The sequence below is a fragment of the Dama dama genome, chromosome X (assembly GCF_033118175.1).
Source record: "Dama dama isolate Ldn47 chromosome X, ASM3311817v1, whole genome shotgun sequence".
Classification (NCBI taxonomy): domain Eukaryota; kingdom Metazoa; phylum Chordata; class Mammalia; order Artiodactyla; family Cervidae; genus Dama; species Dama dama.
In genome coordinates this window covers 78,447,129-78,464,957 of record NC_083714.1, presented here as the reverse complement: position 1 = coordinate 78,464,957, position 17,829 = coordinate 78,447,129, and the positions used below count along the sequence as shown (strand labels likewise).

The 17,829-nt window shown below is 35.6% G+C and overlaps 1 protein-coding gene across 2 annotated transcripts in view; it reads left to right on the top strand.

Annotated features, from left to right (window-relative positions):
- The window catches only part of APOOL (apolipoprotein O like), a 103,110-nt gene that overhangs the window by 69,739 nt on the left and 15,542 nt on the right, over positions 1-17,829 (top strand). For both annotated transcript variants that reach the window (XM_061136209.1, XM_061136207.1), the window contains 3 exons: positions 7,722-7,841; positions 11,541-11,595; positions 13,245-13,343. In XM_061136209.1, the coding sequence (XP_060992192.1) occupies positions 7,722-7,841; positions 11,541-11,595; positions 13,245-13,343 (274 nt within the window). The remainder of the gene's footprint in view (positions 1-7,721; positions 7,842-11,540; positions 11,596-13,244; positions 13,344-17,829) is intronic.

The window sequence follows — 17,829 nt, the reverse complement described above, 5'->3', positions numbered from 1 at the left end:
GCGAAAGAACAGCTTATGTATTATCTATGGTGAAACAGGTCACCAGCCCAGGTGGGATGCATGAGACAAGTGCTCGGGCCTGGTGCACTGGGAAGACCCAGAGGAGTCGGGTGGAGAGAGGGGTGGGAGGGGGGATCGGGATGGGGAATACGTGTAAATCTATTGCTGGTTCGTGTCAATGTATGACAAAACCCACTGAAAAAATAAATAAATAAATTAAAAAAAAAAAGAAATATTGCTTAACCCAAAGTCATGAAGATTCACCTTTATGTTTTCTTTTAAGAGTTTTATAGTTTTAGCTCTTATAGTTATTTACATGATCCATTTTGCATTAATTTTTTTTCTGTGGCATGAGGTAAGGATCCAACTTTGTCCTTTTGTGAGTTAGTTGTTGTCCATGCACTATTTATAGAAAATACTATTTTTACTCCATTGAATTTTCTTTGTTACTTTGTTGGAAATCAGTTGACCATAAATGCATGGGTTCATTTCTAGACTCAAAATTCTATTCCATTTGTCTATATGTCTGTCCCTATAACAATAACACAGTATTATTTTGTAACAAGTTTTGAAATTAGGGAGTATGAGTCTTCTAACATTTTTCTTCTTTTTCAAGACTGTTTTGGCTATTCTGGGTCCCTTTCACATCTGTATGAATTTTAGCATCAAATTTTTCTTTTTATGGGGAGAAAAGGCAATTGGAATTCTCAAAGTGCTTCCATTGAATCTGTGGATCAATTTGGGAAGTAATTGCCATTTTAACAATATTAGCTTTCTAATCCAAAAACATGGGATTCCGTGATGCCTTCTATTTATTTACATCTTCTGTATTTCTTTCAACATTTTTTATAGGTTTTGGTGTACAAGTCTTACACGTCTTTGTTAAATTTATTCCTAAGGATTTTATTTTTTGATGTTTTAAATGGAATTGCTTTCTTAATTTCATTTTCAGATCATTCATTGCTAGCATATTAAAATACAGTTGATTTTTGTGCATTATTTTATCCTACAACCTTGTAGAATTTATTTGTTATAGGGATTATGCTGGGTTTGTTAAGATTTTCTGTGTACAAGATCCTGTCATCTGTGAATGGAGAGAGTTTTATTTATTCCTTTCAGGTTTATTGTCTTCTATTTCTTTTTCTTGCCCGAATGCACTGACTAGAACCTCCAGTAAAATGTTGAATAGAAGTAGTAAGAGTGGCATTTTTTATGATTTTGATGTAAGGGAATAAATTCAGTCTCTTACCATTAAGATTTAGCTGTTGGAATTTTGTATTAGCATATTCTGTATATTAGTCCTTTGAAACTTCCTGAGAGTTTCAGTTCCTGAAATGGCACAGGGTGTGGTCAATTTTTATACATTTTCATTTGTGCTTGAAAATATTATGTATTTTACAGTTGTTCAATTCTTTGTGCTTTATATGTCCATGAGACCAAGCTTATTGATTATATTTTTCTGTACCAGGAATCAATAGAGTTTTTTTCTTAAAAAAGCCTTATAGTAAATATTTTAAACATACACATCCCTGTCACATCTTCTTAACTATTGTTGTAGCACAAAAGCAGCCATAGACAATGCGTCAATGAGTGAGTATAGCTGTGATCCAGTAAAATTTGAGTTACATAAACAGGTGACTGGTCCACAGGTTGTCGTTTGCCCGTTTCTGTTCATTACTATTTTTTAAATCTCCTTTTGATCAGCCATCATAGATAATAAGTTAAACGCCCTGTGATGGTGATTTTGTCTGTTTTTCCTTGTTTCATTAATTTTGAGAATATATTAATAGATTCATACAAGTTTAAGAGTGTAATCTCTCTTATTTAAACGTTTGGCCTTAATATAGGCACTTTATCTCTAATAGTGGTTTTTGTCTTAAAATCTATTTATCCTAATATTCATATCACTTATAGTACCTTTCTTTTGGTGGCTATTTGCCCAATATGTATTTTTTATTCCTGTTTTTCCCCTAACTTTCCTAAATAGTTGTTTTAGGAATGTCTCATAAAAAAGCATGTGACTGTATTTTGTAAATACACTCTTTTTGTCTTTGGCTTTTAACTAGATCATTTTATCCATTTGCATTTACTATAATTTTTAATATCTTTGGAATTTTTTATATCAAGCTTTTGTGGGTTTTGTTACCTCTTCTTATTTCTTTGCTTTATGTTTACACTTAATTTATTTTTTCTATAACAGAATTTGTTGGTTCTACCTTCTTTTTGTTTTCTTTATTGGTCACCCTAGAAATTTTAACCTGTATTCATTTCAAGTCTCATCTTTATATTCACCCTCCATCCAAACAACACTAGAAACTGAGAACATTTTAATTTCTGTCATCCCTTCCTAACTTACATGTGTGTGTGTGTGTGCCCGTGTGTGTGTGTGTGTGTGTGTCATGTCTGACTCTTTGAGACCCCATGGACTTTAGACTGCCAGGCTCCTCTGTCCATGGAATTTTTCAGGCAAGAATACTGGAGTGGGTTGCCATTTTTTGCTCCAGGGGATCTTCCTGACCCAGGGATTGAACCCACGTCTCCTGCATTGGCAGGTGGATTCTTGACCACTGCGCCACCTGGGAAGCCTTTCCTAATTTATACTACCTTCAGGGAGGTAGTTCTATTTTTTTAATACATGCATACAATTATTATGTTATATTTTCATTGTTTCAGTTTTACCCACGTATTTATCACTTTCTTTGCTAATGATTCTTTCTTCTATCACAGACCTTCTCAATGGGAACATTTTTCTTCTACCTTAAGTACATGATGTGAAATTTCTCACTGAGGGTCATTTGTTTTCAAACTACTTTGGATTTTGTCTGTCTGAATGTGTCCTTACTTCTCCGCTCATTTTTGAAACAAAGGTATTCTACTGAATATATAATTCTCAGTTGAGTTACTTTCTTTAGCACATTGAAGATATTATATCGTGCCTTCCAATGTTGTTTTTCAGAAGTTTATCTAGTTTTTATTCCTGTGAAGGTAATCTGTCTTTTCTATCTGGTTTTCTTTTTAATATCCCCCCTTTGTCCTTGGCATTATGGAGTTTTACTATGGTTTGTCTAAATGTGGACTACTTTTTATTTATCCTGTTTGGGATATGTTGGATTTCTGAACCTGTCAAGTGTTCTTAAGTTCTGGAAAAATCTTAACTATTCTCTTTAAATATTACTTCTACCCCATCTTTCTCCTTTCTTTTGGAACTCTGATTAGACCTAAGTTGATATTTCTCAATCTATTGTACATACCACTTTCATATTTTTTTCATTTCTTTGCATAACAATTTCTGTCAGGACTACTAGTTCACAAAGTCCCTCAGAAACTCTAAACTGTTTCTGATCTATCAAAACTTATCAACGGAGTTCTTTAAGTTTTAATCTCCAGTTGTAGAAATTCGCTTTCACTTTATTTTCATTAGCTTTGGTAATTTTTGTAGTTTCTTGCTCTAAACTCAAATTTCCCCTTCTATTTCTCTAAATATAAAAATATATGTTGTTGTTGTTCAATTGCTGAGTCCTGTCCAGCTCTTTGTGACCACAAGGAATGGAGCACACCAGACTTCACTGCCCTTCACTGTGTCCTTCACTCCATCTCCTGGAGTTTGCTTGTCAAGCTTATGTTCATTGAGTCAGTGATGCCATCCAACCATCTCATTCTCTGTCACCCCTTCTTCTCCTGCCCTCAATCTTTCCCAGCATCAAGGTCTTTTCCAGTGAGTCAGCTCCTCACATCAGGTGGCCAAAGTATCGGAGCTTCAGCTTAAGCATCAGTACTTCCAATGAATATTCAGGGTTGAGTTCCTTCAGGGTTGACTGGTTTGATCTCCTTGCTATCTGAGGGACTCTCAGGAGTCTTCTCCAGCACCACAATTTGAAAAAAACAATTCTTTGACACTAAGCCTTCTTTATGGTACAACTCTCCCATCTGTACTTGAAAAACCATAGCTTGTAGTATATGAACCTTTGTCAGCAAAGTGATGTCTCTGCTTTTTAATACACTGTCTAGGTTTGTCATAGCTTTTCTTCCAAGGAGCAAGTGTCTTTTAATTTCGTGGCTATGGTCATCATTCGCAGTGATTTTCAAGCATAAGAAAATAAAATTTGCCACTTTTCCACTTTTTCCTCATCCATTTGCCATGGAGTGATGGGACCAGATGCCATGCCATGATCTTAGTTTTTTGAATGTTGAATTTTAAGCTAGCTTTTTAACTCTCTTCTTTGAACCTCATCAAGAGTTTTTTTATTTTTGGTTTTGTTTTGTTTTTTAGTTCCTCTTTGCTTTCTGCCATTAGAGTGGTATCATCTGCATATCTGAGATTATTGATATTTCTCCTGGCAAACTTGATTACAGCTTGTGATTCATCCAACCTGGCATTTCATATGATGTAATATGCATATAAGTTAAATAAGCAGGGTGACAGTATAGAGCTGTGACATACTCCTTTCCCAATTTTGAACCAGTCCATGTTCTATGTCCAGTACTAACTATTGCTTCTTGACCTGCATACAGGTTTCTGAGGAGACCGGTAAGGTGGTCTGGTATTCCCATCTCTTTAAGAATTTTCCACAGTTGTGATCCACACAATTAAAGTCTTTGGCATAGTCAATAAAGCAGAAGTAGATATTTTTCTGGAATTCTCTTGCTTTTTCTATGATCCAACGGATATCAGCAATTTGGGTTCTGATTCTTCTGCCTTTTCTAAATCCAACTTGTACATCTGTAAGTTTTCAGTTTATATACTGCTAAAGTCTAGGTTGAAGGATTTTGAGCATTACCTTGCTAGCATGCTAAATGAATGTAGTTGTACGATAGTTTGAACATTCTTTGGCATTGTCTGTCTTTGAGATTGGAATGAAAACAGATCGTTTCCAGTCCTATGGCCATTGAGGAGTTTTCGAAATTTATTGGCATATTGAGTGCAGCACTTTAACAGCATCATCTTTTAGGATTTTAAATAGCTCTTCTGGAATTTCATCACCTTCACTAGCTTTGTTTGTAGTAATGCTTCCTAAGGCCCACTTCACGCACCAGGATGTCTGGCTCTAGGTGAGTGACCACAACATCATGGTTATCCAGGTCTTAAGGCTTTTGTATAGTTCTTCTGTGTTTCTTTTTTTTTTTTTTTTTTGCTACATCTTCTTAATCTCTTCTGCTTCTGTTAAGTCCTTACCATTTCTGTCCTTTGTAGTGCCCATCTTTGCATAAAATATTCCCTTGATATCGCCAGTTTTCTTGAAGAGATATCTAGTCTTTCCCATTCTATTGTTTTCCTCTATTTCTTTTCATTGTTAGCTTAGGAAGGCTTTCTTACCTCTCCTTTCTACTCTCTGGAACTCTGCATTCAGTTGGGTATGCCTTTCCCTTTCTAATTTGCCTTCTGCTTTTCTTCTTTTCTCAGCTGTTTGTAAGACTTCCTCAGACAACCATTTTGCCTTCTTGCATTTCTTTTTCTGTGGAATGATTTTGGTTACCACCTCCTGTACGATGTCATGAACCCCCATCCATAGTTCTTCAAGCACTCTATCAGATCTAATCCCTTCAATCTATTTGTCACCTCCACTGTATAATCATAAAGAATTTGATTTAAGTCATACCTGAATGATCTAGTGATTTTCTCTACTTTCTTCAATTTAAGCCTGAATTTTTCAATAAGGAGCTCATGATCTGAGCCACAGTCAGCTCCTGGTCTTGTTTTTGCTTCTCCATCTTTGGCTTCAAAGAATATAATCTGATTTTGGTATTGACCATCTGGTGATGTCCATGTGTAGAGTCATCTCTTGTGTTGTTTGAAGAAGTGTTTGCTATGACCATTGTGTTCTTGTAGCAAAACCAAAACTCTATTAGCCTTTGCTCTAGTTCATTTTGTACTCCCAAGGCCAAACGTGCCTGTTACTCCAGGTAACTCTTGACTTCCTACTTTTGCATTCCAATCCCCTATGGTGAAAAGGACATTTTTTTTTTTTTTTTGATGTTAGTTAGAAAATCTTGTAGGTCTTCATATAACCATACAACTTCAGCTTCTTCAGCATTAGTGGTTAGGGATAGATTTGGATTACTGTGATGTTGAATGGTTTGCCTTGTGAACAAACTGAGATTATTCTGTCATTTCTGAGATTGTACCCATGTACTGCATTTCGGACTCTTGTCACCAAATACGGATGGGTCATGGTGGAGAGTTCTGGCAAAATGTTGTCCATTGGAGAAGGGAATGGTAGACCACTTCAGTATTGTTGCCTAGAGAACCCATGAACAGTATGAAAAGGGAAAAATATATGACTCTGGACGATGAGCACCCCAAGTCGGTAGGTGTCTGATATGCTACTGGGGAAGAGCAGAGAAATAGCTCTAAAAAGAATGAATTGTCTGGGCTAAAGCAGAAACGATGCTCAGGTGTGAATGGGTATGGTGTTGAAAGTAAATTCCAATCCTGTAGACAAAAATGGTACATAGGAACTTGGAATGTTAGGTTCATGAATCAAGGTAAATTGGACATGGTCAAGCAGGAGATGGCAAGAGTGAACATCAACATTTTAGGAATCAGTGAACTAAAATGAACAGCAATGGGTGAATTTAATTCAGATGACCATTATATCTACTACTGTGGGCAAGAATCCCTTAGAAGAAATGGAGTAGCCCTCATTGTCAACAACAACAAAAAAAATACATGTATTTTATATCATATGTTCTAGTGTAGACATTTTTGCAGTTCTGATTCTGCTCTTTGTTGTTTCTGCTAGCTCTTGTCAAGATCCTTTCTAATGTTTTCTAATTTTGCTTCTTTGAATTTTTTAAATTTTTCGAAATTGTGGTTTCATATTTCTTAGAACTTTATCTGTTATAATTCTTTGAAGTCTGGGTGGCTTCCTCCAGAGAGGATCTGTTCATTTGCATCTGCTACCTATCTGTGGGGGATACCAGCCTGGGCGCACACTACATGTATACTTGATTTGAGATTTCTTAGATTATTGAGATAGTTTTGTGCTATAGTTTATGAGTTCTCACTTGTGACTGCCAATTCTTAGGAAATGTTCTATCTTCTCTACTCAGTGACCAGTCCTTGAGGTAATCAGTTATCCTAACAGCCCTTTGCAATGAAATATTTATTTCTAGCTCAACCTTAATTTGGGGTGCAGCAAATTGAGATGCCAGTTTTTACAGGGTCTCCAGTAAGATTGCCCACCTCAAGCTCATTCTGGGTTTTGTTTTCTGAATCCATACTCCATTAACCATCTGTTTCACAGCAAATGACATCAAGGTAGAAGCTGGTTTTGTTATTCATCTCTGCATTTTTGCCTTCACCTAATGTCTGGCTTTTGAATAGTCTTTATAAACAGGTTACCAGGTTATTCCTGAATTTAAGATGGTTTAAAATATATTTTGGTCTTCCCGGGTGGCGTTAGTGGTAAAGAACTCGCCTGCCAATGCAGGAGACATAAGAGATGCAGATTCGATCCCTGGGTGAGGAAGATTCCCTGGAGAAGGGCATGGCAACCCACTCCAGTATTCTTGCCTGGAGGAGCCTGGTGGGCTACATAGTCCATAGGGTCGCAAAGAGTCGGACGTGACTGAAGTGACCTAGCACACACGCAAAATATATTTTATCAGTATTTTTCAGTTGTTTTCAGTAGGAAGGTTGATAAGGATTCTTATTCTGCCATACGCTGGAAAAAAGAAGTTCAGCTATTTTATATTTTTGACATGAACTTTTTCCCTTCTAGCTCCCCATATATACTGCACCACCTCTCCAGTCTAAATATGTTGAAGAGCAGCCTGGTCATTTACAAATGGGCTTTGCATCCATTCGCACTACAACTGGTCGTTATATTGGCTGGTGCAAGGTAAGTGAATTCTGATAGTGGTTTAATATCAGAGGGTTCTCATTTGTCTTACATAACAATTGTTCCAGTTATCCACTGATGTATAACAAACTGCCCCAAAACTTAATGGCTTAAAATAGTAACTATTCTAACTCATGATTTTGTGAGTCAGAAATTTAATCATACTTCAGATAGCTGATTCTTCTGTCGCATATGGTATTGACAAAGGTCACTCAGTGGCATTTGTCAGGTGAATGGACTGATCTACAGAGACCAAGAAAGCTTCATTCTCATCACTGGCACCTTGTCACAGATGGCTATAAGGCTGGGCTCAGCTGGGAATGTTGACTGAAGCATCTACACCCAGCCTCAGGTAGTCAGATAAGTTATATGGACAGTTCAGGGCTTCTAGATAAAATGTTCCAAGAGGCCCTACTCACAATTCACCAAGCTTCTTACCCATCTTAAAATGTCCAGGAAGGTTACTTGTACAACATTTTGTTGTTAAATAAAGTCACTAAGGCCAACCCAGTTTTTATGGGAGAGAAATTAGATACCATCTCTCAGTATGAGTAGCAGCAAAAAATTTGTGGCCATATATAGTGTACTCTACCACTACTGCATAGATTAAAGAAGTTCAACAATCATTTATGTCACATGGCATGTACAAAACATTGCTTGAGTTTTTACATGAAGTTCTGAGGTTACTTCTGCATTGTTCCTTATTTGACTAAGTAAAACGTAAACATAATGGGTTTGGTTCATAACACATTTCTGACTGCCGTCATCTATTGGGCAAAATAGAATTCACCTTATTTTAATACTTAGCTTTGAATCAACAAGAATGGTGGAATAAGCTAGTACATTACTGCTGTTTCATTATCACATCCACATAGAGGTGTGCTAACATCAACATTTCCAGTGTAAATGTCATAGTGATAATGTCGGTACTATTATTTTAATCATTGTGACCTAATAACCACAAATCTAACCTATCAATTGTGAACCCTTGTGCCTTTTTTGTTTCTAATCCATTCTTTTTAGAAAGAAAATTCTAATGTTCTTAAATAGCAAATCTTTGAACTATGGTCATTTCAGCTGGCATTTCAAACATCTGATGAATATATGGTGTTTTATTTTATGCTTGTCAAAAAATTCCGATAGACTTTTTACACACCCTTAATAGTTTGACTAGTTGTACTATAGTTTGATCTTAGCAAGAAATAGCTTAACTAATAGGGTCTGAATCATGCCCGTGAGACTATATGTCAACATCTGGATGATTCAGACTGAAGTCTCTTGAGAGCTCATTTTCCATAGAGTCCTCAAAGTTGTTTTCAGTGAGGAAAATTGTTCCTGAGGGATCTTTAAATTGGTATTGTTACCGTCACCCAATTTAAGACCAAAATAACTTTTTATTCTGTTAACATGCTGAACTGAATAGGTTGAAGGAGGGTGATTTCAAATGCATTTCATCGTCAATGTAAACGTTTCCTCTCTAATTTTCTTTTAAAAAATAATCTATTCTCTAAAAATTACCTCTGACTCAAATTACATTCTGCATTAAACTTAGAATCATGGAGGGCAAATTCATTTTCTATTCCTATTCCTTAGTGTTTTGAAATTTAGGTAGCAGTGACCTCCAGTGGTAAAAGTGAATCAATTAGCCTCCAACTAATAAAAAAAATAAAAATAAAAATAAATAAAAAGTAAATAAAAAACCAAAAGTGACTTGATGATTAATTTAAAAAAATAATAATAAAAAAATTTTTAAAAAAAGTGAATCCCTAAACACAGCTAAGGAAAATTCCCCAAAAGCAGTGACTAGTTTTCTTCCTCAACAGTTACATGATTCCCAATCAACTGGTCTGTAAGTATTATAACTTCGAAGGTAAACATTTTTTCAAGAGACAGTCCCTAAGGAGAAATAGCTCAGTGGCAGTTAGGGCACGTGTTGGTTTGTACAGCTTTAAAACACAATGAAAAGGTTCTGCATCTGATCATCATGAAAGTATCTGAGCCAAAGTTACTAATACTTTGTCAATAGCAATAACATTTCTTTCTTATTTAATGTAATTATTTTTATTTTCTTTGCTTTGAAAATCTTTTATTGTTGTCATTGTTGTTTTGTTTTCATTCCATGATTTCATAGCATCTAGTTCATAGAAGGAGACTATATATTTACACTGTGTTTTGGAGTTCCGTTGATAGAATACAGCATGACAATGGGCAATTGGTACTGGTAAATTATTCCATACCTTCATTTTTCTTCTGATGTAATTGAGATAATACCTATTGAAAAAATGTGTGTAACAATATTTCCTGTATTAAAACAGAAACAGGTAAAAGGAGGAATTTGATTTAAAGCTTTAATCCCTCCAGTGGGTTAATATGATCTTGATTTGCAGAGAATTTATGTTCCTATTGAAAAAACAAGATGAAGAGCAGTCTGTGTAGGATGATTTCTATCCTAAGATAAATGTCTTATTTATTTTTTTAATGCACACTATAAAGCTCAATATTCAAAAAACTAAGATCATGGCATTCGGTCCCATCACTTCATGGCAAATAGACGGGGAAACAATGGAAACAGTGACAAACTTTATTTTCTTGGGCTCCAAAATCACTGCAAATGGTGACTGCAGCCATGAAATTAAAAGACACTTGCTCCTTGGAAGAAAAGCTATGACAAACACAGCATATTAAAAGCAGAGACATTACTTTGCTGACAAGGTCCATATAGTCAAAGCTATGGTTTTTCCAGTAGTCATGTATGGATGTGAGAGTTGGACCATAAAGAAAGCTGAGTGCCGAAGAATTGATGCTTTTGAACTGTGGTGTTGGAGAGGCTCTTGAGAGTCCCTTGGACTGCAAGGAGATCCAACCAGTCCATCCTAAAGGAAATCAGTCCTGAATATTCATTGGAAGGACTGATGCTAAAGCTGAAGCTCCAATACTTTGGCCACCTGATGCGAAGAACTGACTCATTTGAAAAGACCCTGATGCTGGGAAAGATTGAAGGCGGGAGGAGAAGGGGACAACAGAGGATGAGATGGTTGGATGGCGTTTCTGACTTGATGGACATGAGTTTGAGCAAGTTCCGGGAGTTGGTGATGGACAGGGAAGCCTGGCGTGCTACAGTCCATGGTGTCACAAAAGTCAGACACAACTGAGCGACTGAACTGAACTGAATGCACACTAAGAAAAAGGGAGATGGAACACTTTGTTTAGGCTTTTTGTTTTCTCCACAAATCATTAATGTTGTTGCTGTTGCATCTTTTTTTTTTTCATTTATTTTTATTAGTTGAAGGCTAATTACTATACAATATTGTAGTGCATCTTTATTAATCAGATGTTGCTTCTAAGCTGAAATATAGCTCTCTTCATGCTTTTTAAAAATTCCATTCATTTTTCTACACTGTCATAAAATAAGATGATAAATCTTTGTATTTCTGTAATAACTTTTCTGTGAGCAGCTCTGATGTGTTTTCTAGGCATTACTTTACCCATTTTTTGAGGAAAATAGTAACATGTATTATCCATGTTAAATAGATGAAAAATAAGAAGAGAAGCTAAGTTCAAGAAGTATTCTGATAGATAATAGAGAAGCTAGGTTTATTTTGGTGAAATTTCATACACTCTCAGAGATGTGAGCTATTTGATCTAATTATCAATATCTTCAAAAATACAGATGTCCTTTTTCCCCCCCTTTTTACTTAGGGTGTTTATGTCTTTGTGAAAAATGGGATAATGGATACAGTGCAATTTGGAAAAGGTAGGTGAGTGAACCATCTATATTCAGAAATGTTCTACTGTCTTTTTAACTTGCAGTGTTTACATGTGAGAAAACAAACTTGGAGTGTTATCCATTATCATGTTTTACCAACTCAGAAGATACTCCATATAGCAGTTTATGACAATAATAAAGCGATGGTATCCATTATTTATTTAGCAATTGTTATATGCTGAGGCACTATAATAAGCATTTTACATAATTTATCCATTTTAATTTTGTAGCAAACCTGTGAATGTTGGTATTATACTTACTCCCATTTTATAGATGAGGAATCTGTGGTTTAGAAGGGTTAAGTGGATTACCAAGGTCACATAGCTAGTAAGTGGCAACACCTGGACTCAAACGGTTTTGGTTACAAAACCCATATTACATACTCATAAACCATAAACTGAAATATGTTTCCATTAATATTAGTTAGTTTAAATAAGTACTGTTTGCTGTTAAAATGCATAGTAGTTTGCTACCAATTGCTCGGAAACAGTACTTCAATTAGTCACCCTAGAATATTTGAGCCAATGTTGGAAAACAATTGTATTTGACTTGTTAATTTGATAATGAAGTCTGGCAGCAGATATAGCTCCCTTCTTAGCCTAAGACAGTTGTCAAAATAAATGTGTATGGGGGGTAGGGACAGAAAGATTAGCTAAAATTTTTAAATGTCACTGATATTGATAACCTGTATATGTATCATAATCATATAATGTGTGTAGAGATTAATTCTAATTAATTCCAAGTTATATGCCTCATCAGTCTTGAGGAATATTAAATAAATGAACTCCATTAAATAATTAAATAATTATGATAGAAGTGTTTCTGGGGGTTGCATGGAACCAGAAACCATATAAACATATAAAAAAGTCAAGAAATCTGGACCTCTACCCACTCTCCATCTATTTTTTGTCTGTACTCTGATCATTGGTTTTAACTGAGAGCAACAACTATTCTGAGGTTACTGGGGAATAGTGTGACAAGCAGAGTGTAGTAGCTGCATGTTTTACTAGACTCTTATTCAAAGTTCCTTAATAAAGTATCTATTTCAATTCTTTCTGGATCCTACCATTGTTTAAATAGATAAGGCCAGAAGCATTTCCATTATTGTGCATACACAATCAGGAATTTACTTTATAGTAATCCATCTTAAGGTGTGCACTCTAGCATTATGTTTCATTAAAATGTAATAATCACCTCCATTAAGAAAACAAATGCTATAAAATAAGCTGTGGAAGGAAGATTTTTATTTTGTAGCAGGTAACTATTATAACTGCCTTTTTAAGTTGCTGCTCAAATCATTATTTTGTGTAGTTCTTTTTGTTGTTGTTCAGTCGCTAAGCCTTGTCCAGCTGTTTGCAACCCCATGGACTGTAGCCTGCCAGGCTCCTCTGTCCTTCACTATCTCCTGGAGTTTGCTCAAACTCATATCCATTGAGCCAGTGATGCCATTCAACCATCTCATCCCCTTCTCCTTTTGTCTTTGATCTTTCCCAGCATCATGGTCTTTTCCAGTGAGTTGGCTCTCGTGAATGTTTAAATCATCTGCTATTATCTTAGCAAATCTCTTAACTTTTCATCATACTAATATGAATGCCCAATTGTAAATTACTCATATTAATTTTAACTGATTTCTTGAGATGCATATATATATCTGAAGAATCCACCTCGAGATTTTCTTCCAAAAATTGGAGTGATTACAGTTTCAGGATTGGCAGGCTTCATTTCAGCAAGAAAAGGTAAGGTTAAAATATATATATTCCCTCTTTCAATGCTATTATACTAATTTCTGAATTTTGCTGCTACAGGAAAACCTCATATCCCTTATTGAATATTACTAGGATAGGCTAATGTAAAAAATTTTTAGATTCTATAGAACCATGTGTTTACTTTACTTTCACGAAGATTTTTTGTGTTTTTAGAAATAGAGTGATTCCAAAAGAAGTCCAATATCATTAGTTATTAGGGAAATGCAAATTAAAACTACAGTTAGTGAGATGTATGATGAGAGTAACATGGAAACTTACAATACCATATGTAAAATAGATAGTGGGAATTTGCTGTATGATGCAAGGAACTCTATAACAATCTAGAAGGGTTCGAGAGGGAGGGAGATGGGAGGGAGGCTCAGGAGGGAGAGTATGTGGGTGCACCTATGACTGATTCTTGTTGATGTTTGACAGAAAGCAAAATTCTATAAAGCAATCATCCTTCAATTAAAAAATAAATATATATTTTTAAAAGATACAGTGAGATAACAATACATACCTATTAGAATATCTCAAATTAAGAAGAATGCTCATACAAAATGTAGTTGAGAATGCAGAGCAACTGACACTCTTGTACACTTTTGGTGGGAATACAAAATGAGATAGCCATCCTGGAAAATAGCCTGACAGTTTCTCATAAAATTAAACATGTAATTACTATGAGATCCAGTATTCCCACTCCTGGGTATTTACTCTGGATAACCTGTACACTAATGTTTATAGTTGTCGTTGTTCATTCGCCCAGTCATGTCTGACTCTTTGCGACCCCATGAGCTACAGCATGCCAGGCTTCCCTGGTGTATTTATAGTAACTCCATTCATAACCACCGAAAGCTGCAAACAACGTAAATGTCTTTCAACAGTGAACTAATCTATGGCACGTTCATACAAAGGAATACTACTTAGGAACAAAAGGAATGAACCATTGACACGTACAACAATCTTGATGAATCTGAGTTAAAGAAGCCAGTCTTAAAAAGTTACACAATGTATGATTCCATTCACATTATTCTCAAAAAGGCAAAACTTTAGTGACAAAGAATAAGTCAGTGGTTCACAGGGGTTAGGAGTGGGGGAAAGGTGTGACTACAAAGGGATAACATAAGATAATTTTTAGGAGTGATAGAACATACCCTGATTGTAGTCGTGGTTTCATGACTCTGTACATATATTAAAATGGATAGAACTGAACCCCCCCAAAAGTTGAATTTCCTGAATGGTCATTTAAAAATAAAATTTGAAAAATATATAGCTGTTCCTTTTAAAATTGTACTTTATCATTTTGTTTTTCATCTTTTAGACAACATTATTTTTGACAAGATCTTAATAATCTATTGCTATTTAAAAATCTTAAAAATTTTACATTTATATAATAATGTATACTAACCACTCAAACTACTTTTCTTTGCTTAGTTGTGAACACCCATATTTGGGGGACTATATTAAGAAATTGAGACAGAGATACTGATATATCTCAGAAAAAAAATTATTCCCTCTTGGTCTCATCCTGATCAAGGTTGTTGGAACTGACATCAGCTAGCTGGGAATGGAGATTCTGAGGTAGACAACTCACTCACTACTCTCATTCAGCACATGAGGGTTAATATATTTGATTTCTTTTCATCTTTGTACTCTGTATCTCTACCAACTTTGTCCTTCCTTCTCACTATACCACTTCTACAGAGAGTCCCCACAGCCACTCCCAGGTTTGATGGTTAGCTCAGAAGACTTAGGGGATTCAACCTATAGTCATATTCATGGCTAAGATTTATTCCATTGAAAGGATGCAAAGTAAAATCAACAAAGGGAAAAGATACATCCGACAAAGCTTAGAGGAAACGAATTACAAGCTTCCAGGAGTTTTCTCCCAGTAGAGTCGTGTAAGTCATGTGTGCGTGCTCAGTCACTTGAGTCATGTCCAACTCTTTGTGACCCTATGGGCTGAAGCCCGCCAGGCTCCTTGTATAAGTCATAAGATGCACCTAATTCCTCCACTAATGAATTATGACAATACTTATGAGATGTTGTCAGTCAGAGAAGCTCATTAGAGACTGAGTGACCAAGGCTATTATTGGAGGCTAGTCATATAAACACTGTTTGTCTGGCATGTACCAAGATTCCAGACTCCCAGAAGGAAAGTATCAATAGTTGTTCAGCATAAACCATGTTATTTGTGAGAGTTGGACTATAAAGAAAGCTGAGCACCAAAGAATTGATGCTTTTGAACCATGGTGTTGGTGAAGACTCTTGAGAGTCCCTTGGACTGCAAGGAGACCCAACCAGTGAATCCTAAAGGAAGTAAGCCCTGAATATTCATCGGAAGGACTGATGCTAAAGCTGAAACTCCAATACTTTGGCCACCTGATGCGAAGAACTGACTCATTTGAAAAGACCCTGATACTGGGAAAGATTGAAGGCGGAAGGAGAAGGGGATGACAGAGGATGAGATGGTTGGATGGCATCACCGACTCAATGGACATGAGTTTGAGTAAACTCCGGGAGTTGGTGATGGACAGGGAAGCCAGGCGTACTGTGGTCTATGGGGTCGTGAAGAGTCAGACATGACTGAGCAACTGAACTGAACTGAACCATTCTTATGATTCTGGAAACATTTTCTCTTAGTAGTGAACTACTTACCAGTCAGGTTTCCAGGTGCCAGCCAGTCTTGCAAGCATACCTTACTAACAGTAGCAGTCTTGGGCATATGTTAACTCTTTTCTGCACATCATTAAATAACTCTCCTAAACACATGGTGAATTTTGTATTTGCCCATCTTCCATCTCTGGTATGGAAATCTCTCTCAGTAGGAATTACTGCCTACCCTCCTTACTTAAGCCCTTACTAAGCTGGTCAGTTCTCTGGTCATTAGCCATTTTGAGCACCTTCCATTTATCCTCTGTCTCCCAATGCCAGTCATTATCTCAAAACTAAATTACACGTGGTTAGAACTAGCTGAACCACAGTTCTGAACCACCCTGGAGTTTGACGTCAGATGCATTATGGTTGGCTTACCCGGCTTTAGTCCTTAAAGTAGCCTTAACCCAAATATACCTAATCAGATATAAAACCTCTGTAAGTTATAAGAACATTCCAGCATTCTACTATAGCCCATGTATCTATCACAACAGATCTAACACTTTCCTTATAGATAATATTAATGGCTCCTTGTATCATAGTTTTTATTCTAACACTATATGCAACCTTTAATTGTATACATACTATAAATTATTTGTTAGGAAAGACATTGAAAACCAAGATCACCATATGTGACAATAAGACAAAGAATTCAATTTTAAAGGAAACTGGCCAAAGTGTATTACTCAGTTCTCACAATCCACTTGTAAGAGAGACTGTTCCTTAGGTCATCCACAATGACTCCAAAGTGTCAGAGCTAGAATAATCTAATCCAATTTTTTTTTTAATGACAGAGCTCAGTTTATAAGTAGGTAGTGAATTAAATATGGTGATTCTCAGGAAGCATTTTATTCAAAAACAAAATAGAGCAGGATAGCAAATATAAGAGTGTTTTGTACTCTGTATGGATAAATATTGTGAAACTTTTGTTTCAGTAGTGTGTGTGTGTGTGTGTGTGTTTGTATGTGAAAGAGAAATAGAAACAGAGATAGGTCAAAATTTGTTCTTCAGTGTGAGTCATGGTCAAAAAAGTATGAAAGATGTTGGTTTAGTGTAATCCTATAATGTTACAGATAGAGGTCTAGAGAAAGGAAATCATTCAATGATTGCATAGTACATATTACATAGCTAGTTAGTGACTATGTCTAGAGTCATTTCCTACTTATAAGAGTAGGGCACTTGAACACAAATGCAACTTATTGTCTTGTAAACTGGCCTTTCTTATCAAGAGAGGACGAATGTAAATCTTTTAATATTTAAAATAATAAAGAATATGTGATGTGTGTACATATACACACAGATAGAATGGAATATTATTACTCAGCCATAAAAAAGAATGAAATAATGCCATTTACAGCAACATGGATGGACCTAGAAATTATCATAGTAAGTGAAGTAAGAGAAAGACAGATATCATATGATATCACTTATATGGGGAATCTAAATAATATAAATGAACTTATTTAAAAAACAGAAATAGAATCATAGACATAGAAAACAAATATGGTTATCAAAGGGGATAGTGGGGAGGAGAGAGGGAGGGAAATTAGGAGTTTGGGATTACTATATACACACTACTATATATAAGCTAGATAAACAACAATGATATAACAAGGGAACTATATTCAATATATTGTAATAACCAATAATGGAAAAGAATCTGAAAGAGAATATATATATATAACTGGATCACTTTGCTATACACCTGAAACTAACACAACATTGTAAATCAAACACACTTCAATTTTTTCCCATAGACATATAGTCATATGAAAAAACAAAACAAATCTAAGCATATGCAATATTCAACACTAAACATTTG